The sequence below is a fragment of the Sphaerodactylus townsendi genome, linkage group LG03, assembly GCF_021028975.2.
Source record: "Sphaerodactylus townsendi isolate TG3544 linkage group LG03, MPM_Stown_v2.3, whole genome shotgun sequence".
In the NCBI taxonomy this organism is placed as follows: Eukaryota; Metazoa; Chordata; class Lepidosauria; order Squamata; family Sphaerodactylidae; genus Sphaerodactylus; species Sphaerodactylus townsendi.
Genome location: NC_059427.1, coordinates 108,644,987 through 108,668,866, shown reverse-complemented (window position 1 = coordinate 108,668,866; position 23,880 = coordinate 108,644,987). Strand labels below are relative to the sequence as shown.

Sequence of the window (23,880 nt, the reverse complement as noted above, 5' to 3'; positions counted from 1 at the left end):
CTGAAAGGATAGAACACATCCTTTCTCATTAAAATTTGCACAGGCAAGAGGCATGGCCCACGGGATACAACATGGGAACCGGGTCCTACCTCCCCTACCTCCCAAGCCATCAAGTTCTGAGATGGAATTGCAGCCAACAGGTATGATCAGAATAATCTGAATTGGGAGGGAGACACACAGAGAAGATTTAGTCTATCCCATATATTGTACAAGTAACATTGGAAGCTCACAAATATGTTTGTTTTAAGAGCCAAGCACTAAATATGGTTAATTACAATTAGAGCCAATTCATCTATCTTTGCTTGAAAGTCTTCCAACAGCCCCGGTCTTAGTTACCTTGCTGCTTCCCAGGACTAGTTATACCAGGTGTCTGTTTTGTGTTATCTAGGCATCAACTCTGGCTAATATTGTTCAGGTCTGTAATTATAATTTCATCAAGATTTATGAACAGCCTAGTGTCTATTCCTACGAGAACTACAGTGGAGCCTGTCTCAGACCAAATAAAATGTATTAGAAAAAGGATAGTCTCAATTTGCGGGGGGGGGGGGGGGAGCAAACAAACCCTGTAACCACAGAACGTGTCATGTTTCATAACAAATCAAATAAGTGTTTTAAAAAGGGAAGAAATACTGGATAGGGTAAGAGGATTGCAAAACAAACTTGCTGAGCAAGATAAATATAAGTCCAACTTACACGCATTAGCAGTAATCTCTGTTGTCACTGCTTTCACAAGAAGACTCTCAAAACTTCATCCCAGGTGAGGGGGCCATGCCCCTCCTCCTATTCATCCAATTCATAGTTCCTCCCTGAATTTTTTCAGCATGCCTGTATTTTAAAAAGAGGAGGGGTGGGGGGATAGGGACAGGGCATGCTAAAACCTTGAACCTTACCCACCTACAGCTATACCTCTGAATCTTACCCACCTTGAAAAGAGTTTATCTCTTCAGTAAGGGTCAGTGTAAATTGCCTCTATGTGTATTTTGAAAAAGGGCATTCAGTTCAGAACCAAATGACTATAACTTCAGAAATAATTGCAAGGCAACATACATCTTCCAATGTTCATGTTCTCCATGTAGATTTGGGGATGGTAAGAACAATGTGCAGAGGACACTTGAATAGCTCCTCCAGACAAATCTGTGGGAATGAGAGGGAAAATCTTTGGAAGGAGAGGAAAATATTTCTGCACAGCGATGGAAAAAGGGACTGCTGTCATATGGGATCTTTAAGGCCTGCTTGAATATGTAACCCTTTATGCTCTCAGAGCATGGGTATCTTCAGTAAGACTGGGGGTGGGGGGAATTTTTCCTAGAAACTCTTAATTTACTGAGCTACTTTATTTATGTGAAGAAATAAGGAGCTTTTGCGCTTTGAAGGAAACATAGAACAAGATTCTATTACTAGCAAGAGACCGCTTGAAAGCCCTCTGCAGCCCAAAACAGTTCAGGAATTTCCCAGTATCTGGACATTCCATACAGACAGGGAAATAACCTTCCATAAAGTTGGCAGTTGTGGGTTTTCCAGACTGTGTGGCTGTGGTCTGGTAGCTTTTGCTCCTAACATTTCGCTCACATCTATAACGAGCATTTTCAGAGGCACACCACAGTGTTTCTCTCCATGACACAGTTTCTTTAACAACTAACTCAACTAACATAAATGACCTGGAAGTAGGGGTGGGTAGCGTGGTGGCCAAGTTTGCAGATGATAGCAAATTATGTAGGGTGGTGAGAACCACAAAGGATTGCGAAGAACTCCAAGCGGACCTTGATAAATTAGGTGAGTGGGCTCAGAAATGGCAAATGCAGTTCAATGTAGCAAAATGTAAAGTGATGCACACAGGGGCAAAAAATCCAAACTTCACATACACGCTACAGGGGTCAGTTCTATCAGTCACAGACCAGGAAAGGGATTTAGGTGTCTTAGTTGATAGTTCCATGGGAATGTCAACTCAATGCATGGCAGCTGTGAAAAAGGCAAACTCTATGCTGGGGATCATTAGGAAAGGAATTGATAATAAAACTGCAAAGATTGTCATGCCCTTATATAAAGCAGTGGTGCGACCGCACTTGGAGTACTGTGTCCAGTTCTGGTCGCCGCATCTCAAAAAGGATATTGAGGAGATAGAAAAAGTGCAGAGAAGGGCAACAAGGATGATTGAGGGACTGCAGCACCTTCCCTATGAGGAGAGGCTGCAGCGTTTGGGACTCTTTAGTTTGGAGAGGAGGCGGCTAAGGGGGGATATGATTGAAGTCTATAAAATTATGCATGGGGTAGAAAATGTTGACAGAGAGAAATTTTTCTCTCTTTCTCACAATACTAGAACCAGGGGGCATTCATTGAAAATGCTGGGGGGAAGAATTAGGACTAATAAAAGGAAACACTTCTTCACGCAACGTGTGATTGGTGTTTGGAATATGCTGCCACAGGAGGTGGTGATGGCCACTAACCTGGATAGCTTTAAAAAGGTCTTGGACAGATTTATGGAGGGGAAGTCGATGTATGGCTACCAATCTTGATCCTCCTTGATCTCAGATTGCAAATGCCTTAGCAGACCAGGTGCTCAGGAGCAGCAGCAGCAGCAGGCCATTGCTTTCACCTCCTGCATGTGAGCTCCCAAAGGCATCTGGTGGGCCACTGCGAGTAGCAGAGTGCTGGACTAGATGGACTCTGGTCTGATCCAGCAAGCTAGTTTTTATGTTCTTATGTTCTTATTAACTTCCATAAGGTTATTTCCAAGTGGTAAGCTGCAGTGATGCAGTCAAAGCTCTGCTCACAACCTGAGTTCAATCTTGATGGGAGTTGGTTTCAGGTAGCTGGCTCAACATTGACTCAGGTTGGTAAAATGTGCACCTCGTTTGCTGGGGGTAGAGTGTACACGACTGTGAAAGGCAGTGGCAAACCACCCTGATAACATAGTCTGCCTAGTTAATATCATGCTGTGGGGTTACTTCCCAGGACAGTCATGAGCCAGTGCTTGCTCAGGGGATTGTCTTTCCTTTCATTTATGGTGACTCATTATGGTTATAGGCTTACAGTGACCGAGTTTCTGTTTCCCTTGGACTTCCAAGCTCTGTACTTTCCCACTTGGTTTGAATGCTGAAGACCCTCCCTCAGGGGTGTGGCTCTGGCTTAGGGCCTTCTCCCTATTCTGAAAAGATTGGCTGAGCTCAGCTGTCTGCCAGTCACTCATCCATTTTATCTTTCCTGTAGAGCACAGCACTTGCAGCTGGTAAGTGTTTTGTGTGGGTTGTTGTGATCAAAGAAAGGTGTGGAATTGGGGATGGGGCTCAGGCCTGGCATGGAGGAGGGAGTGGTAAGTGGCCATGACAACATTGCTATTTGGGTTGGATGAATTTCTAGTACAATGGTTTTGGCAGGAGCAGCAGTGGCGTAGGAGGTTAAGAGCTTGTGTATCTAATCTGGAGGAACCGGGTTTGATTCCCAGCTCTGCCACCTGAGCTGTGGAGGCTTATCTGAGGAATTCAGATTAGCCTGTACACTCCCACACATGCCAGCTGGGTGACCTTGGGCTAGTCACAGCTTCTCGGAGCTCTCTCAGCTCCACCTACCTCACAGGGTGTTTGTTGTGAGGGGGGAAGGGCAAAAAAGATTGTAAGCCCCTTTGAGTCTCCTGCAGGAGAGAAAGGGGGGATATGAATCCAAACTCTTCTTCTTCTTCTTGATACAACAAAACTGAGAATATAATAGACCAGGTTGCATTTTCAGCCTATTTATTTAAACAATTTATTTGGAAGAAAGAACTGAATGCGTCTCATCAGGGTGGGTTAGCTTATGGTATAGTTGCAATAATTTTATTTGAGTTAGTTGTTAAATTTTTTAAAACATGCCAGAGACACTTAAGGAGTTAAAGAAAATATGCACTGTGAAGTTGACTGATTGTAGCTTAATTTATTTTCATGCAGCCAATAGACACATTTTGTTTTTAATGAAAATATTTCCCTTCTATGTTATAGTTATTTTCAAACTAGTTCAGACAATTTAAAGCAGAAAACTAAAAGGAGAAAAACTGGACGAAAAGCAAGTGGAACGAGTAAAACCACCAAACAAATAAAACCACGATAAAATTGAAAATTTCAGCAGAAATAATCAGAAAATAATTGCTGCAAATTTAACTGTAGCAAAATGAATATAAGATGCAAAGTTCTTGTAAATTTTTTTGGTAGATATAAATATTTGTACAAAGCAGTCTTTTGACCTTTCTTATGTTATGTCACCAATATGGGAGCTGATTCCCTAACATCGGCTACAACTGTATCCAAACATAAGAATTATTTTGTTACTTATCAACTGCAGCAAGTGTAACTGTTGCCTCTATATGGAAATTTGAAAGAGTTTCTATTTGAGAGAATTGGGAAGATAAAATGAGAGAATATTTTTGTATGGCAAAATTAACTAAATAGAAGACCAGAATATGAATTTAGAACAAAATGAGAGCCTTAGCTTAATTATTATAACATGCAAAAGTATTTTTCATGTTTTACTAATATGATTTTAATGAATAAGAGCATAAATCAATGTATGTTTTTCTGACATATATAGATAATGATGTATAATCTTAATACGAATTAGCTATATGAGTATGATAGTATGACGGAATTATCAAATTTATCTACCAAGCTTTTCTCTTTATTATATTCTGAATTGTAATTGAAGTTTCCTTTAGTACAACTAGTTATTAATGTAGATCCATTCACTATTTTCTTTTTTTCTTCCCCTCCCGTATTATGCTTTTTTGTGAAAAAATAATAATATTTTTTAAAGTACACATACAAAAATTTAGAAGCAGCAGTGAGGATTTAAACCTATCATGACAGAGATCCTGGGAGCCTTGTCTCCTTTTTAAAATGACTGTGTGCATCCCATGGCTCTCGGGGATTTTTCTTCCAACATGGCTCATTGTCAGACCAAAAAACCTGGAATGCAGAGTTTTAGTTTCGATTACTCCTGAGTGCTGTGCCCCTCATGCTGCTTCACAAATAGCTCTGAGGCTTATAGCAGGGCTAAGAGATTTGAAGTGCCAAGGGTAGCAATTAGAGGCAAAAACTCTGGCCAAATCCACCAAACGCAGGCTAGAGCCCACCATAGAGCTTATTATGTGGCAATGATGGCAATAAAGAAGAAAAACTTCTCTGCTTCCACTGCCTCCAGAGGGAAATTGTTGCGGGAGAAATAAAAGTGACTGGGCTGCTTTAAAGCACAGGGTATGTCGTAAGTGCACAATAGGCCATGGTGTCCAGAGAAGAAATGCCCAAGGCCAAAGAGGTAAGGGCTGTTTCTGCTGCAACTGTTTTGCTTCTTACCAGAAGCAGCTTTTCCTGTTATAAAATGAGTCAGACTACCTTTAAAGGAATGTATGTGTAACATGTAGCTTGGGCTGTAGCACCCAACCTATGTCTTTGATTACTTGATTTTCAGAAAGTGCAATCTTTATTGGAAAATAAATTTTTTCTTCCTTTAGGCTACTGCTAACAGACATCTAGTGGGAACAATTTTGTCTGCAAAGTAGGGTTGCCAAAAGGCCTCTAGAGAAAGGCCCAGTCCATTTTTAATAAAGACTTAATATATGGAAATGGGCTACTGGAGTGTTTCATGGCATGGAGATAAATAATACAACCTGCAAAATAACAATCCATTATGCCTCTTGTAGAGGGACAGGATTCTTTTACTGCAGGTCTGCTAGCAATGGTATTGCAAAGTTGTCTAAACCAGTAGGGTTCTGCTATTCATTCCCATGGCCCAGACAAGCCATGTATCACCATAAGCAGTATGTGTGTGTAAAGTGCTGAGTTATAGCAACCTCCTCAAGGGACTTTCAAAGCAAGTGAGAAGCAGAGGTGATTTGCATTCTTCTAGAGAGTTGACCTTGGTGGTGCCAACTCTAGAGAGTTGACCTTGGTGGTGCCACAAGTGCTGACCCTGCTTAGCTTCCAAGATCTGATGCGATCAAGTCCTACCATGCTGCCTTCCCTCCCACATTCAGCAGTAGACTATAGGAATTAGCTTTACAAATCAGGCATGTGGGGCCTCCATTCTATATGTGTGTCTCAAAAGAGAATTAGAGGACCCAAGGGACCATTTCAGGCTGGGAAAACACTGTAAGGGGGAAAAGCTTAAACCACACACACACACACACCCTTGTGCAACAGTCATGATGAGATTGGGGAGACAGTGCAACTGGTTTTTAAGAAAGAAGCACTGGTCTCCCAATGGCTTGTTTAATGTGTGCCTGAGAAAGCTCCCTCTGCGCTCTTAATTGCAGAAGCTGTTCTCCAAGCATCCCTATTTTATGCCTGTGCAGAAAGGGAAGACTTAAAATATTTCCATATACAATACAGATCTCAGATGACAGCCTAGTAGTGATTGCTTGACAACTGACACTGGGTGGGAAGCCACATTCCCAAACAGGTATACCCAAATCTCGATGCTAAGTACAGTAGGGCTCCCTGTGACCCTGAAGGGTCCTGAGAGGGCATCATAATGCATCGCCTTCTCTTCAGTGGTTTTCTTCCTAGCTGTCCTTCCTTCTGGAAGTGTTGCTATTAGAGTGCCAACATCAGCAAAAATGTCAGTTCCTTAAGCACTGCCTTTTGTTTGTGTCCACAGGGATTTACATATCTGCAGTACCTCCTCTTCCTGCAGAAATAGGTGAGTTAGTAATTTCCTTCACTTTCTTCAGCTCAGGCACTTATTTATGTATGTATTTATGTATTTAGGTGGTTAGTTACAGTCCACTTTTCTTACTGAGGCTCCAAGGCAGATTGTATGGAATGTCAATACAGTCAACAGGATGGGACATTCAATAAAACAATGCAATAGGATTTGTATTGTAGAAATCTGAGAACTAGAAATCTGAAAATAGACCTGAAGTGAAGCACAAGTATTAACATGACGTGTTATATTATGTAAAATTTACTTACCAGTAGTAGAATTTTGCTGACAGCAGTAGACAGTATGCGTTATGCACAGTAGTAGACCACAGGCCCCAACCTTTTATCCAAGTATCTTCCTGAAACATTTTGTTATGGTGAAGCTCTCTTAAACAATTAAACATAATGTGACAACATGGTTCTCTATGCAAACCATAAGGATCATTTTCAACATTATGCTGCCATCATTTTAAAGACCAACCTGGGAAAAATGACTGAAATTATGAATCTTTATTGTAAATGTTCCTTATGACTTTGCCATAACATGTGTGGCTCTTGTTTCAGCCAGCCATCTTTTGGGATAATGTTGCTGTATTCTTAAAGCTTAGCTTCAGTAAATGCCTATAGGCGAAATTGGAAGAAAGAATAAAATTGATTTAATCATAATAAAATACTGCGTAACATATATCCAGGGGTGTATCTATGGAAAATAGTGCCTGTGGCAAGCATTGACATTACGCCTCTGTCCAAACATCTGACACCCAACCCTGCCCAAGGCATTGGCATGTCCCTTGAGTACCCAGCCCAGGGGTCAGTCTTCTTGCTGGCTGGCCATGTGCCTTATTGCTGGCTCAGGGTGGCAGGAGCCTCTCTCTGAAGCTTGGCTTGGAATGGGGCAAGCATGGTGCTGGCAGTCACTGAGCAGCACCATGGGGGCAGATGGTGGGCAGAGTAAGATGAGGCACACTGTGCAACTGTGCAACTGTGGCAGGTGGCCAAGCCTGCAGGAATGATGCCTCCTTCAAGTGGTACCCAGGGCATGTGCCATATCTGCCAAACCTTAGGTATGCCACTACACATATCTGTTTTGGGATGGACTGACAGTGATTTTTCCTCCTGAGTCTGAGGGCCAGTGCTTGAGTCAGGATAGCCAGGATAATTAGGTATAGAAGAGAAAAAAATTCTCAGACTTGCTGTGTGGCACATCCATGCTATGTGGCACACCTGGAAATACAAAGGCAGCTTGAACACAATGGATTATGTCGGATGTCCTGAAAAGTAATTTGATTCAGAAGGAGTCAATAAAAATGTTATATTGGTTCACAGATTTGTACAAATCAGTTCCAGTAACTGCAGTGGATTAATTATTTTCTTTGATTTAGATTCACCAAGTAGTTTGGGTGATGAACAACAGTATGATGACACAGGTTTTATAACAGGGATGGATCTTCAAACACAGCAGTTCTCTTCGACTGAGAAAGAAAAGAAAGAAATGGAAATGCAGAAAGGTGCGGCTGTGATTAAGTTGGGTGGGCAGATTGTCTAAATGTTCATACATACCACTTCCATGGCTTGTCAAGGTTAGGCACATTGATTTCTGTTGGCTTACAGTACAGCCAACTTGTTCAAGTGAGTCAGTCAATTGAATGGAACAACTGACACGTACCCCAGTATGTCATTATACCCCACTAAGATCCCTACCCTCCCAAGGCTCCACATCCAAATCTCTAGGAATTTCCTAGCCATCATAGATGTGATCAAAATAATTCCTTATTGAAAAACTGCATCACAGTGTTTTTGGCAAGAAGCCACTTTCTATTATTCCTAAGAGCTGGGCTTCTTGTCTGGATTTGCCTTTAGCAGAGTAGTAATATAAAAAGTCCCGTTCCTTGTAAAAATTAATCACAGGAGACTGGTGTTGAAAAGCAGCAGGATGAATTGGTTGTGGGAGAGAGAAGCAGCAAGCCATTGTGGCTGGGTCCTGGGCAGACATGGTCTTCGGCCTGACAAGCAGTGGGTCTGGAGAAGAATCATCCCCCACCCACCCCCCAGGAAGCCACAGAAGGCCTCTCACCTTTAGACCATCACTGCAACTATAAAAGTTCAACATAGAGCAATATTTGTTGGGTATGTTAATTTTATTGACTACCTTCCGTGTTTGGCATCAAATCTAACTGTATTCATAATATTTTATATAACTCACAATATGTTTAGCTTTAGCCAAGCTACACCTGACGTAAGAAGTCCGTGAAGTCCACATTTCTTTTTAACAACCTATTATCAGGCTCTCATGCCTGCCTGAAAATTTAGGGACAAGTCACTGCGGAGAGAGGGCTGTACTTGGAGCTATCTACACTTCAGAAGAACTATTTAAACCCAAGAAGAACCATTTATTTATGTGCAGTTCTTCTCATCTCTTTCCCAATCCCAGTGATAGAATCTTCTAGGCCAGTGGTTCTCAACCTTCCTAATGTCACGACCCTTTAATACAGTTCCTCATGTTGTGGTGACCCCCAACCATAAAATTATTTGTGTCTTGGTTCCTAAGACCATCGGAAATATGTGTTTTCCAATGGTCTTAGGCGACCCCTGTGAAAGGGTCGTTCGACACCCAAAGGGGTTGCGACCCACAGGTTGAGAACCACTGTACTAGGCAGCTGTGTCGTGGGCTGCTTGTTAGCTAACAAACAAATGAGAGAAATTCTGATTGAAGAATTCTGTCATCAAGTGAAGTTTGGCCTTAACATAACTACCTTTAGCTATAATGTATTTTTTTGTAGGATAAAAATCTAAATTTGTGAGTCTCTTTGCACATGGCTAATCCAGGGTCTGAATTAGAGGTCTTTGGTTTGGTTCACTTGCCCTTGACTTTGCTATTTTTTCTATTTCCTTTTTCAAATGGGTTGATGAAAATCTATCTCAAAATAGAACCCAGAAGCCTTGCTTTGAGGGTGTATGCATCCCTGCACACGCCTGACCTTGGGGCCCTCCTGATGCACTCAGGCCTGACCTGTTATTCATTTGAAAGGGGAATTTTCTTTATGTGTTAATTTTAAGAAATGTCTTCATTGCAGTGAATGACTTCCAGTCCACTACTGTTCTCTTCCACAGCTTATTCAAGCTCTCAGGCTGGACAAGGGAAAGACACTAGAAGAATGCATGTATTCCTTCTTTATGGGCTGGTGGTCATATGCTTTGTGATGTTGGTTGTACTCATCGTTCTGTTCTTGGGAAAATGTAAGTGAACCCCCCTCCCCCAATAAAACTAACATGAGACTAAGGCTTTAGCATACTTAAGAGGGTACAAAACTCAACCAAGGAAGAAGGGAACCAAATCCAACCCAAAAACTAGGTTAGGAATCAAAAAGGTTGAGCTATCATAAAATAACGAGATGGGGATTTCCTTATGCTGTGTGTCAACAATCTGTGAGGAACATCCTAGCTTTCACTGGTTAAGTGGGTTCATAAATGCAGATTGTGTTCAGTAGAGTTCATCAGTTCAAGACTGTTTCTCCTGGCAGCAGTTAATTGGGAAGTTCTGCTGCAGCTGGAAGGTTCTGGTTGGGAGGGGTCATTGTACTCCTTCTAGATAGGAGGGGCATCTTGCTCCAAGTCCTAAAAAATTGGCCAGGACAGCCCCTGGATTGGTCAATTGTGGTCACCAGTTTATGGCCAGCATTTTGTATACAGAGTCATCATTATGACAGTAGGTATCCTCTTTACCTTGCTCCCCCCCCCCCCCCCCGGCCTGTTGTTGGAGAAATAATTTATGTCTCACAGCTTTAGGCTTCAAGAACATCTATGCAAGTAGGGCTATGCGAGTATGTAGAGAGATAACCTTTGTTGCATTTTTATGTATCTTGTCTATGCCAAGCTATAATTCTGTTTGCTTTAACTAACCCTTTGGATTTCTTAATAAAGCTTTATTTTCATATTTATTTTATTTTTATTTTATTTATTATTGGATTTATATACTGCCCTCCCCCGAAGGGCTCAGGTGTGAGTGAGTTGTATGGTTGTGCCACTGAGCACAACAAATACTTTTTGCCATCATAGTGTGTACAAATTCATAAAAAGGATTAAACACCAAGGGTAAATATACGCAAGGGTAAATATACAGTTATTTTTTCAAGTCAGAGCAGATGGTATGGGTGGGGGCGCCTTGATGAGTTCAGGCCTGATATTAAAAATTCTTTTGGAGCCCTTTTCAATATAATAATAAAAAGTTTTACATACAACCTGCTCTGATTTGAAAAAACTAACTGTATACTTGTCCTCATACTTGTGTATACATTTTTAGAGACCACTAAGGAAGGTCATAGGGGCAAAACACTTTTAGATAACAGTGGTTTATGTATGTTTCCAAACTGTATGTTTTTAAATATATTGTGGCTTTGGTTTTTAATCTTTTTAATGAATTTGTGCGAACAATAAAGAAATTACGACATTGTTATTTTTATGACAGCTTTTGGCTCCTTACGAAGGTGATACAGAGGAATTTGTACTGGGTAGCCTCTGGGACTGGATTTCTAAACTTCACACATTCTCCAGTTGCACTATGGAAGTAACCTTTTTCTTGGGTTGCTGTTTTGCTTTAGGGTAGGATAAAGCTCCTGGGGCCATATCATATCAGGCAGATTGCCACTGCGTTTAAGGGAAAGTTCAGAAATATTTATAGACTGATTAAAGGAATTGTCACGTTGGCCCTGAGAATGAGAAAGAGGGAACAGACTATTCAGTGTTTTTGAACCATACTAAAATTTGATTTTTTCTATAACATTTTCTTTTGCATTTTCCTAAACTTTAAATCCAATACCTTCAATGGTCTGACTTTTTTCTAAACCAGTCTTACAAAAGGAACTGGGGATAACAGACCTTAATGAGCTAGCTGGCATACAAGAAGCATTTGTTACTGTCATTGAGTGATTATGCACAGCACGAATAAGACATCCTGGGGACTTCTTAACAAAAGCCATCTCCTCATTTTTTGTTTGGACAGCCCAGACAACAGAGGCATCAGAGGAGAAAGAGGTTTTTTCCCTGACCCAAGCGTTAAAGCCTCTTGTTAGTTTTCTCCATCACTGGTGCCCAACATTTGGTGCTGCAGGGATTCTCTGTTCGCACAGCCCAGTGAAGGTTACTCCGGATGTGTGCTCTGGTCCTGGGTAGCTTTTTAGCTCAAAAAGTACATGGTTGTTTTCTGCTCATCCTGCCAATTCTGACAATACCTACTTTCCCCTTTTTAAAATGTTCGATAAGCTGCCTTCGAAGACATGAACTGAACGCATGATATGAAAACTGGCTGTGATTCTAAAACCATGTTTGTATTTTCAAAGACAGTTCATCAAAAATAAAAAAGGGAAAACTATACCTTGCCAGAACTGGCAAGACAAGCTGAGTAAAACCATATACTGGTACTTTTTGGGCTGAAAATGTACCTAGCAGCAGAGCCTGCAGAACAAACATCCCGGGAAAACCTTAAGCAAAAAGCTGCAGGCACAGAAAATCTCTGCAGCACCACAAAATGTTGGGCACTAGCAGCAGATGAAACTGACCAGAGAGTTTTAACAGGCGGGCAGGAAAAATAAAACATATCCTCTGCTCCTATATAGCAATGGGAGATGACTTGCAGATGACTTGGGGGGTGGGGGTGGAAGTCAGTTGTTTTGCATCCTCAAAATTGGATGGTTCGAGCAGAAATAAGGTGTCCTGATGACATCTTGGGGAAAAAGCTGTGCAGCTTGAGGAAAAACTAAGACGCCTTTTTTTTTTGCATCCCCAGGTTGTCTATTTGTGCTGTGCAGAATGAGCTATAGTTACTCGTAAAGTCTGGTAGACAAGATCCCAGCCTCAACTTTAGTCCGTGTAGGGAGGGAGGCCAAGGGGGATTCACAAGGTTAAGCACTGTTTATTTTGACAGAAGAATGAGCAATAGGATAGTCCCTTCTCCATCCTCTTTTTCTTTTTAGACTCAGAAATTTCGCAGGAGTTAAAAGAGCTGCATTTTAACAATTCCGAGATGACAATGACTGGTAAGCCCTATGACTCTTTGCCTTCTGAGGGTGGGAACCACCAGGGTGAATCCTCTCCAATAACCACACTGGACACTTAGCTGGGATAAACATTTGGCCATAGCCATTTTATTAGCCAACCACAAACAGAAGCGTGAGGCGTAGCATGGGTCTTGATCTGGCCTGTCTGTTTCATAGCGAAGCTCCAATGGGCGGATGCCCTGTATTGGACTTCGCTCCACTGAGGGGCTCTGCCGGGCGGACGCTCCTGGCAAGAGGTGATCCCCATTTTGCCGGTTCGGCAGGGCAGTTGCCTCTTGCCGCCATCGGCACTTCCAGATCATTACCCATGCGCCACCGCCAAACGGCTATGACAGAAAAAATTGCAACAACCGGACAAATCCAGGGAGAGGTGGGTGGGCAAATCGCTGGCTGGCCGAAGCACATGGCCAGAACAAAGGAGGGCTTCCCCTTTAAAGGGTCATCTGCCCTCCCCCTTGGTGACGTCAGCCCTTGCCCAACATGGCCCGGGCTTCGCTTCCGCCCTCAGTTAGGTGGAAGCGGTCACCTTGGCTCCACCCGTCCCACCCCCAGAGGCAACCGCAGCCGGTGGGTGATTCACAGCTGTCTTTCACATATGCATTCCCTCAATTCTCTTGGGAAGACACTGATGTGGACAAGGATAAGTTTAAAGTTTTTTTCATATCAAGTCACAGCTGATACGATCATCCTGTAAGCATTTCAAAACACTTTCAGAGGTGGCTTACCATTGCTTTCCTTTGCCTCATGACCCTGCTATTCCTTGGAGGTCTCCCATCCAAATGCTAGCTAGGGTTAGGACTGAGAGGAAGTTACCAACCCAAGATCACCCAGCAAGTTTTAGTGGCATAAATGGGACAACTGGGGACCACCAATGTGAAACGTTTCAGCTCATTCCACAGGCATTAACATTACACTTACATCTACTGATCTGATTCTGTGACTGTGAGTAAAATGTTTGTGCTACCGATAAGGACAAATATGTAAGCTGAAAAAGAATGATGTCAACTAAGTTTATTGGTGTGAAACCTAACAAGGATGACTGCACCAATACCAACCACAGTGACACTTGTGTGTAATACCAAGGCCACAGAGTCAAAAGCAGGCAATATCAAAGTGAAGTAAGGCACACCATTGTTTCCAGTGTAGTAAAACATATGTACACCGGTCAGCAGTCAGCCCCACTCATTTCATTGCATGAAGGCTGATTTGCTCCATTCATGCATCTCAGACTTCACAAAAGCAGTACATTTCTTCCCCCACAAGAACTCTTCTGATCTAGTCAGTTGAAAAATCGTAGTAAGACATAGATAAGCACTAAAAGTATTGCATTCTTCACTCTAGCCTAGCATCATTCTTAATTTATTAATTAATTTTATATTTCAAAATTTTAAACCACCCTCCCCTAAAGGAACACTTTGAATGATTGAATCAGTGGCCGAGCAGCAGTCTCAGTCTCCCAAACCATAAGTGTCTGTGCACATTTCTATTTGTTTTTCAGTTTTAAAGGACCTGGATGATATCCGAGCAAAGCAAGACATTATTCAAAAATCTGTGAGAAATGATTTTACTGACCTTCAGGACATCACTGGTGAGAATACTGGGGTGGGTCTGTATGTGAATTGATCTTATGACAGTCCCTTTTGGGCTTAAGATGCACTACCCCTCCAAGAATTCCCAGGAAACTTTAAAAACAGGAAACACTATTAAAAGAAAGTTCGAAGGACACTTTTCTAGCTTGAAGCTTTTCTTCTTGAACAGCCTAGTAGTAAGGGGAAGGAAGGATTCAGCCTCTATTCCAAAAAGCCCGTAATCTATCTATTTGGGACATGGTATCAACCAATGCTGGGTAAATGACGCTTTTTTGAATTATTCAGAACCCATACAGATTCATTCAACTGCTGTTCCTCAAAATCTCTCTGTCCTAGACTCTTTTACCGCTCAAACTAACCCAAAATAGTCAGGGACTTTCCACAGGAAAAAAAAAGTTTCTCAACTTCATCTGTTTACAGGAAATTCCAGCCATGTTAGCCAAAAAAAATTCACAAGAGACCAAAACCAGGCAATGTGTAGTTGGCTTTCATAGACACGCAAAAGCGCAATATTTCACTGCGTTTGTACGTTAGTCTATAACCAGGGTCCATAAACCTTTTGACCCTGTGAGCTCCTTTGGAATTCTGAAACAGGGTAGCGAAGCACAACAGCAAAATGTCTGCTGCAAGAGGCAACTCCAACCACAAAACATCAGGGAGCAAAAGGTTATGCACAACTCTCATAGTAGCTCTTCAACATATAAGGCAGAAACTCTCTTTAACAGGATGTCTTTTAATCTGCACCGCCAATCAGAAGCACTGCTGGGCACAAGCCCCACCTGGCCCAGTCCACTTTCTAAAAACACATGGAGGTGCCATGAAGGGTGATGGCATGGTGCCCACAGGGTCATGTTGGGTCTGTAAAAAAGTAATGGATTTCAAAAAAAAAATGGAACAGTTGGGTGAACATAGACCTGAAACTGAATGAGCAGAAACCACAGACCTGGAAGTAACTTGCTCATCTAGCCTGCATTGAAATAACATTCCTCAGAAATTATCTTCCAGTCCAATTTTTTAAACCTCTGTGGTGGTAAATCCCCCAACTTTCCACATCTCATTCCATTTCTACACTCCTCCATCATATGGTAAGGATCGTTTTCTATCAGAATTCAGCGCATTTGCAATTACACAGTGGAACAAAAAGTACTCCCAGGAGAATGATGTGCGTTAAGGGAGGCCGGGGCCCTGATCCAAATTGAATCAGTTCCCTGTGCCTTCGGGGAAATTGAGTCAGGTTGTGTAGTTTGTCACACACTTCCTTCAAATCTCTCCACAAAACCTATCATTTTTTGTAAAGGCTTTAACAGCACCCCTTCAATGTTTATACTCCAGCACATCTGATGAAGAGAGCTCTAACTCACAAAAGTTTATGCTGGAATAGATTTTGCTAGGCTTTCAGGTGCCACTGGACTCTTGTGGTATTAAGCGAGTGCCTGCAATGAGCTCATATTCTTCTTCTGTTATCCCTGTTTCCAGCTACCTATCTTCCCTTTCATTGTTGCCCTTATAGTGAACTTTGTATTGTATGATTCCCAAAGGAGAGATCTGTCTTCTTGCACTCTGTGTATGACCATGGACAATTTAAAATAAATTTAAAATAAAATTGCTAGGCATTTGCTAGGAAATTTAAGAAAATTGCTAGGAAATTTAAAATAAAATTGCTAGGCAAAACACACCTCAGGTTAATATTTTCCCTGACAAGTACTGCTCAAAACACACTGGAGTTTTGAACAACACTATCTCTAATTGGTCTACTCTGTTTTAAGTTATTGACTGTTGATTTTCTGCACTGAGTTTTATGGGACCTAAGCCACCATTAAGAATTAAAAAGGGCACATTTCAGAAGCACGACCTCCATCATTGGACAAGATGCCCCACTGGCATTTGTGGAGGGAAACAATAGAGGAGATGGGGGAGATGCAGCCAGGTACAGGCCGACTTGGCAAGTTCTGGTAATTGGTTGTGCTGCCCTTACAGGTATACTAATTTCTGATAGGCTTTGCTGATTGACCCGGAGGGCCAGTGAGAGAAGCTTGGAATGGGGAAAGTGTGAAATGCAGGCAGCTCTACTTTATATCCATGTGGTTGAAGGGAAGAGACTCTTGGGGGAGGCCACATTGTTCAACATGCCTAAGAGGTCAGATTGACTTATCATCACAGTGCTATGGAAAGCAGATGATATGCATGCCTTTTCTTCTGGAATAATTCAGAGTTACCTCTGTGCAATCTGCAGTCTCCAAGTAGGTCAAAATGTTAATAGAGTGTTATGGTATATTTCATTTTCAGCATCTATCTGCAAAAAACTCTCAATCAGTCATTCATCATGCCCATCCAAATGGACGGCCAAAGAGAATGCCTGCTATTACTTTTCATCTGGGACAAGAACCTGGAGTGAGTCTCAGTCGTACTGTATTGAACAGAGGGCTTATTTGGTCTCTGTGGAATCTGATGAGGAACAGGTAAGCACACCTGCCAAGAAACCAATGGACCTGCTCAGGCAGGTTGCACATGGATGTGGTTCCAGTGACATGAGAGGCCTGTATTCCACATTTTTGTGTAAATCATCATCTTTCCATCTGCATGCAGAAAACATTTAGCTGATTCTGATAAGCAAATGACACTGTAATAGTGAAAGTGCTAACAGGAAGTGAAACTCTAGGAACAATGGTTATACCATTGCACATTCATAAGGCACAGGTTTGGTTAGTTTAGATATTAATAAAAATACATTTTATTAGCATTCGGATTGCTGTGCAAGAATGAGCAGAAACTAGGAAACACAAGAAAAGGTGGTATTGAGTGGAGATAGCAGAACCACAACTATTCACAGTTTATATTACAGTTCTCCTCAGTTTGTCTGCATTGGTGTTATTCTTGCCATTCATTATGATGGGACCTACAGCTTTCTCTTTTGCTCATTAATTTCTCACCTCAAATACCTCCTGTCCATGTAGCTGTCTGTAAATCCAAACTGTTATAGATTGAGGATCCTGTCAAGGTCCTGGATCCAAGTTCTGGCATGAAATAGGAGGTAGAGAAGGACAGCCCTTTGGCCTTCTTCAGTAATGAATTACTCAGATTGAGGGAGAGCAGCAGATGACAGCAGAAGTTTATATCAAACAGTAGCATGGGTGCGACGGACGCCTCACACCTTCCAATATAACCAAGGCAGGGAAACCATTCTGTGACCTAGCTTGTCAGATTTTCCCACCTATTTCACCTCAAGGACTGAGCAGCTTCTAATATGGTAGCATAAAACAAACAGAAGCCCTTTCCCTCAACCCTGTTATATTCCCAGAAGGTGAAGGAAGTCTGTTATTTTAAAAGCTTCCTTGACAAACCCCTTTGATAAGACACACCAAAATAATAGTACTAAGGCAGAAATGTAAAACTTAAACAGATTAAAAGATTTATTTAACAAGAGAAGAGATAGGAATGGGAGATGAATAAATTGGAGAAAGGAATTGGTAAGGCAGCAGAAATATGCATACACTACAGTCTGCACAGAGGTTGAGTTTTGTTTTTCAGCACATCACTTAACAAGATTGTTCAATTTCAGTTCAATTTAGATGTTATATAGTTTCAGATGTATCCCAGATGGTGCAGTTCCCTTTTTGCTTCAAGATATTTTAGCTAATGGCTTTTTCACATACACATGGTTTTAACTGGCTAGGTACATTTACTCAGTATCTCATGCAGCCTTCACCATTAGAAAACCCTCAGCAAAATATTAAACATATTATTGAGGAAACTCAGAGCAAAACTCTATATCTCAGACCAACTGGTATATAGGAATCCTTCCCTCACTGGAAGATATCCCTCCCTGGTTTGTATGGCCTTTCAATAAACCCCTCCACCAGTTCTCTCCAGTCTGTGTATGTTTGCTTTCACATAGCTCTCAGGCTAATAACAGTCGCAGTCCCACACTTTGACTAACTCCTCCTCCTCAGAGTTGATATGTCTTTAAAACACAATTAAGGCAGGCAGCTCTAATCAGCAGGAACGCTGAAGACCAAAATCCTCTCAGATTGTTCAGTCAGGGAGTTAACCTCCTCCCTCCTCTGCATCATCTTGCTCTTCGGCCAATCAGAGTACAAGAGGCCACAGCCAGTCAGGCGACTTCTCCTATTCTAGGTCTGTATGCCTCACTCTGAAAGTAAACAATGCTTTGCTTAGACAGAATTGCACTTTTAAAAACACACATTTCTGCAGTTCGTCACAATAGGATTAGCTACCTTGGATCACCTGCAGTAACCTGGGAGGATTTTGGCATATGAAATTGCACCTGGACTTGAATGGTCTTCTTTCAGTGAACTATGTAATGGTTGAAAGTAAACCATCAGTGTCTGATCTGCTTTGAGCCCTGTGGTGCCTGACAGATTTCAGCCTGACAATATAAAGGTTCCAGCCAGGCCTTGAAGATGGCTATCTAGGTTAGGATGATCATGATTTACCAGCTCTCATCAACTCAGTATCAACCCTGATTGAAAGCTGCCTGCTGCCATATTCTTAATGTGCATTATTTTGTCTTTCAGTTCTCCACGTTGGTGGAGATATCCATCATGTATATCTACAGAAATATAATGCTCACCTTTTTTTCTACATTAGATTCTTTTTAATTTCAGGTTTTTCTGAGAAATGCCATCACTTCCAGAGGGACATACTGGTTAGGTGCAACTGACATATCACAAGATGGGAAATGGAGATGGAGTGAAGATGATAAGCTTGTAACTATTAGGTGAGTACATTTTTGTTTATCCATTTCTTTTTATACAATTAACTATTTCCTCAAAAGCTCTGCTTGATTTCTCTGAGTCTATAAATAGATACTAAAATATGTAAACTAAAAATGTATTACATTGAATAGTGATTATTTTGGATTCATTAGCCAATAACATAAAGACTGATCAAAACTGATTTGGATGAGTAGGCATCAGTGTTAGGCATCAGTGTGTATCTAAATGCAAACAAAAGGAATTTTAATTTTCTGTAGAAGTTCAAAAATTCATTAGGTCTTTTAAAATGTTAATCAGACTACAAACTTTCTCATGTTTAACTGGTAACATTTAATTATTTTTGTATCCCAATCTTTAGTACATAATAGGCCAACAATTTATGAACACATTTAAGTCTGATCATTTTTTTATTTAACTGAGAAGGGTTTACTCTGGTATATGACCTTCTAATAGTGTGCAGTTAACTCAAGAGTTAGCATCCTTCTAAATCCATAAAGGATCGATTCCCCACTGGCAATTAATCGCGTGGTACTTACGCAAAAAAACCAGATTTCAGGAATGCCTCCCTACCCCTTGAGCGACAAAGAGGGTTTCTTACCATTTCTGGCGCTCGTTCCCCCCCTTATTCCGCATCCTGGCTGTACCTCCTTGAAAGTACAACTTTTTCTTTTACCGTGGTTTTTCCCAGTCTCAAGGGGAGGAATGGGGGTCTAATCTTTAATTAAAATTCCCAACATGGAACAAGACTTAAATGCTGACAACCAATCAGCGATTGGCAGGCGTTAAACGATGTGTGCGCAACATTTCCTGGTTTTGTTTTCGCCTTTGGGGTCAGAGAGTGCATGCACGAGGAGACGAGGAGACGTGAACCGGTAAACCGTTGTCATAGGAGATTGAGCAGCCACTTAAACGATTAGCCATTCACCCTTCCAAATGAGCGAAAACTCGTTTATTCAGCCGCAAAGGAAAACTTTTTTAAAGTAGCTGCTGACGAAAACGTGAGAACACGAGAAAATGTTAGGTCTCATGAGAACATGAAAACATGTAAAAACTAGAAAATGATAACCAATCAGAAAACAGGGGTGGACATGTTACCATTCTAACTTCATGACGTGATCGCATCATGATGTGATCACGTTTTTTGCGGGGGGGGGGGAGGACCCACCCCAACATGGCACACCAGCCAATCAGAAGAGACAAAAAACGGAGATCAATTTGTTGTGGGGATTGCTGCATTTCCGGAACCCGATATAGACCTACATGTCTTCGCTGAATAAATGCTGCAATGGGGAGATTGAAACCCTGATGAAAAGGTGCAGTTTATTTTTAAACTTGGTTTTAACTATATTTAATTTCCAGTGGGGAATCGCCTAAGGTCAATGGGTACAACTCTGCTTAGGTCAGTAATGTAAATGTGCTATGCCACTGAGCTAAATTTTCTTAACTTTCACATTAATATACTTCCATCAACTGTGTTACCTTTTTTCAAAATAACTTGCTTGCTGCTTTTTCTTCTTTGGTCCTTTTTTCTTCTTTTATCAATTATTGATTCTTTTACTTATTTTGTATGAGCTCCTGTTCTTATTTAGTCAGGAGGAGATTTACTGTATTATTCCATTCTTTATGTTCACATAATCTGCAAATCAATAGCTAGTACACAGTGCAGCAACAATATTAAAATGTATTGTCGAAGGCTTTCACGGCCGGAATCACTTGGGTGCTGTGTGGTTTCCGGGCTGTATGGCCGTGTTCTAGCAGCATTCTCTCCTGACGTTTCGCCTGCATCTGTGGCTGGCATCTTCAGAGGATCTAGATCCTCTGAAGATGCCAGCCACAGATGCAGGCGAAACGTCAGGAGAGAATGCTGCTAGAACACGGCCATACAGCCCGGAAACCACACAGCATCCAATATTAAAATGACTTTTCCCATTGTTTACCTTTCATACACCTGTCCCTTCACAAATGACAGGTGTATGGTTCAATGTTGTTTTTATATTTAGGTCTGTAAAGGAAGCTTCCTTCTACAGTTTTAAAAAATAGGATTAGAGGGAAAACTGATGCAGGCTGTAAACAGCTGATATTAGCATTCCACTTTAAACACTAACTAAAATATGACCCTTATGAGGCACAGTTTTTATTATTATTGCAACATGCAAGTTCTAGGAAAATAGACTTCCCCAGTTTTGCTTCTGTTATGTAATGAAAATGCTGATGCCATTGTTTAAACCATATTAATTTAAATTTATTTCAAGGTTAAAAAACCCTTAATTTATTCATTTTTTGAACTTCTAAAATTTTATGGAAATAAAAAGGGTCTAGAGTAGTATTCCAGATTAGAGCTAATTATTTCTGTTGTAACATCTGTAACTGATACTGATTTGCTCTTGTTGGCTTTTGCTGTAGAATCAGACATTTTAATATGATTGGCTAAGCAGCTTACCGGTATTTATTAAGTGTGCTTTCCCATGATTAGACAGGATATTTATTATTGAGTTCTATCCATTTCCTGATTTGATTTTTTTCAAACTTCCCTTTATATTTATTTATTTAGCACATTGCTTGAAGGTCATCATTCATTGTAATCACTCCATGCTGTTATAAATTTAATACTGTGGGTGGGGGTGAATCTTCAGTGTCTTCATTTTAATAGTTGTCCATTTTCTGTTGCATTTATTGCAAGCTCTCATTATATTTCATTTAATGCAAGCTTTCATTATATTGCATTCCTACCTGTACTAACTGTTTTAGCAAGCATTTCCCCCAGATTGTATTAAACAATGTGTGGTGTATGTGTCTTCCTTCCAATTTAATTTAATGTAAGCTATTCAGGACTGGATATTGTATAGCATGGGAAGACTGAGGTCCGTTCTTCTTGATACAGCTATTAATGCATAATGCATCTCTGCATATCTCTGATCTTCTTTCTAGCTTTTGGGATATCGGGGAGCCAAAGAAGGGTTATAACAAGGACTGTGGAATCATGTACCCCAATGGGTCATGGGCAGCTGCTGCATGTTCCATTTCATATCACTGGATTTGCAAAAAGCACCTCATCTGCTGATATGTGTCTTGGACCAGCTCTTGGGACATGACTGTTCTGTTTTACATTTCCCTATGCCATACTGGAATGCATTCAAACTCCCTAGCACCTAAATTGAACATTATATCTTTTGTCGTTTATCCTTTCTTCTGGGCCTGAAAGAATTCTATATGCTAATTTATACTCTCACATCATCCATGACAGACCTAAGAATTTCCTTGCCCATGGATAAGGTGGGTGCAGGATTGACTGCTTTGTGTAAGGCAGAAATGTCCATAATGCAAGGTGATTGCATTTTTTTGCTTTTCTGAGCATTCTAGCACTAGACAAAGAAAAAGGTCAGGCTCAGCTTAGAACTAAGTTTCAGCAAGAAAAACCTCACAAAATCTCAAATCTGGGTTGCAGAATCTCAAATCTGGATTGCAGAATCCAGGACTTTTCCTCTCATTTAAAAAAGCTGAAGAAGTATTTTAACTGGATTGACAGAATCAGCAAGTGCCTATTACGTAAACAGCAGAGGAGAAGAAATAAATACTTCAAATAATACAGACTTAGCAGAAGGTATGTTTGCAGTCACCAGTAACATTGCCTTCACTAGCCAGTAGGTGACTGTGCTGTCCTTGTCACCACCATATTTCACAAGACAATGTCAAGGGCAGTGCACTAGTCAAGGAGGGAAAATCCCGCAGCAAAATATAGTTGCCTGTAAACAGAACACAAACTGGAGGAAATACTTTCAGAACCATGAACATGGCTGTAAGAAAGCTATCTGCTTCCTCCAAAATACTTACATACTTTCCATGCTTCACAATCGACTCAAGTATCTGATATTACTGGTATAAAGAAGATAGCATCGTGATGGGTTTGGCTTCCTTCCTGCACATTTCTGGAGGAACATGTCAAGAGAGTTCAAGCTCCCAACTGCCATAGAGAAACTATCTTACCACCAGCAGCATAATGGCAAAGATCTTTGTAGACTGTGTTTAGGAATCTTCTCTAATGGCAGAAAGTCAGCAGAACAGCCATTGGGTCAGACAAACAGAAAGGGTACTGTGCCATGCTAGGTGCTATGTGTTTGTTATCTTTTTTAAATGCCACCGTCACATAAGCAGATGTTCTTTTTTAGGAGGACTTCAGAGATTATCGTAAATAGGAACATCTAGTGATTGCTGAGAGAGAAGTGATTTACCCCTATGTATTAATCTTGTCTCTGTAAAGGTAGCAGGGCGGGTCACATGATGTTATCTTCCTAAACTGCTATTATTTTAGGACATTTTTTTTAAGTTTTAAAAATGACACCACTTTTCATAATCCCAAAAGGAAAATTTGCAAGTTTATTTTGATTGCCTTATAGCATTTTGTAATCAGCTTTAGCTTGTTCTTATTCACTAATCTTGATATGTATGTAGTTCTGAAATTATTTCCTTTTCAGTGGTTGGATGATTCATTATTTGCATTATTATGTACTAGATTTTAAATGGTTTGATCAGTTATCTTTCATATCACGTTCAATAAAAGCTTATTGCAGTTGTGGGTTGTTCACTTTGTGGAATGTTTCAAATCTCCTTATTTGACGGCCATACCAGTATCTACCAAGTACAAATTCACCAGGTATAAAAAGATCCTAGCTTTATCTGATCTGAAGTAAATCGTATTAATTTTGGTGTGTGTGCTTTTCCCAGGTGTGTGCATTGTTCTAGAGCTTTAGTCATAAGATGTCACAAGACATTTGTCTTACTTACTGTCCATTTGCCTATGGAGTTTACAGCAGAACTACTGCAAAACTATGATACTTTT

At 40.9% G+C, this 23,880-nt stretch overlaps 1 protein-coding gene across 2 annotated transcripts; it reads left to right on the top strand.

Moving 5' to 3' along the window:
- Positions 1-95: 95 nt before the first annotated feature.
- On the top strand, positions 96-23,614 carry LOC125427822 (CD209 antigen-like protein C). 2 transcript variants are annotated; one of them, XM_048487376.1, is made up of 9 exons: positions 96-140; positions 6,622-6,663; positions 8,048-8,173; positions 9,777-9,902; positions 12,635-12,697; positions 14,217-14,306; positions 16,594-16,766; positions 18,933-19,045; positions 21,972-23,614. In XM_048487376.1, the coding sequence occupies exons 1-9, from the start codon at positions 122-124 to the stop codon at positions 22,102-22,104; spliced, it is 885 nt and encodes a 294-aa protein (XP_048343333.1). In that variant the 5' UTR covers positions 96-121; the 3' UTR covers positions 22,105-23,614. The 2 variants fall into 2 exon arrangements, with proteins under 2 accessions (XP_048343333.1, XP_048343334.1); XM_048487377.1 differs by lacking the exon at positions 96-140 and adding an exon at positions 3,163-3,226.
- Positions 23,615-23,880: the final 266 nt, after the last annotated feature.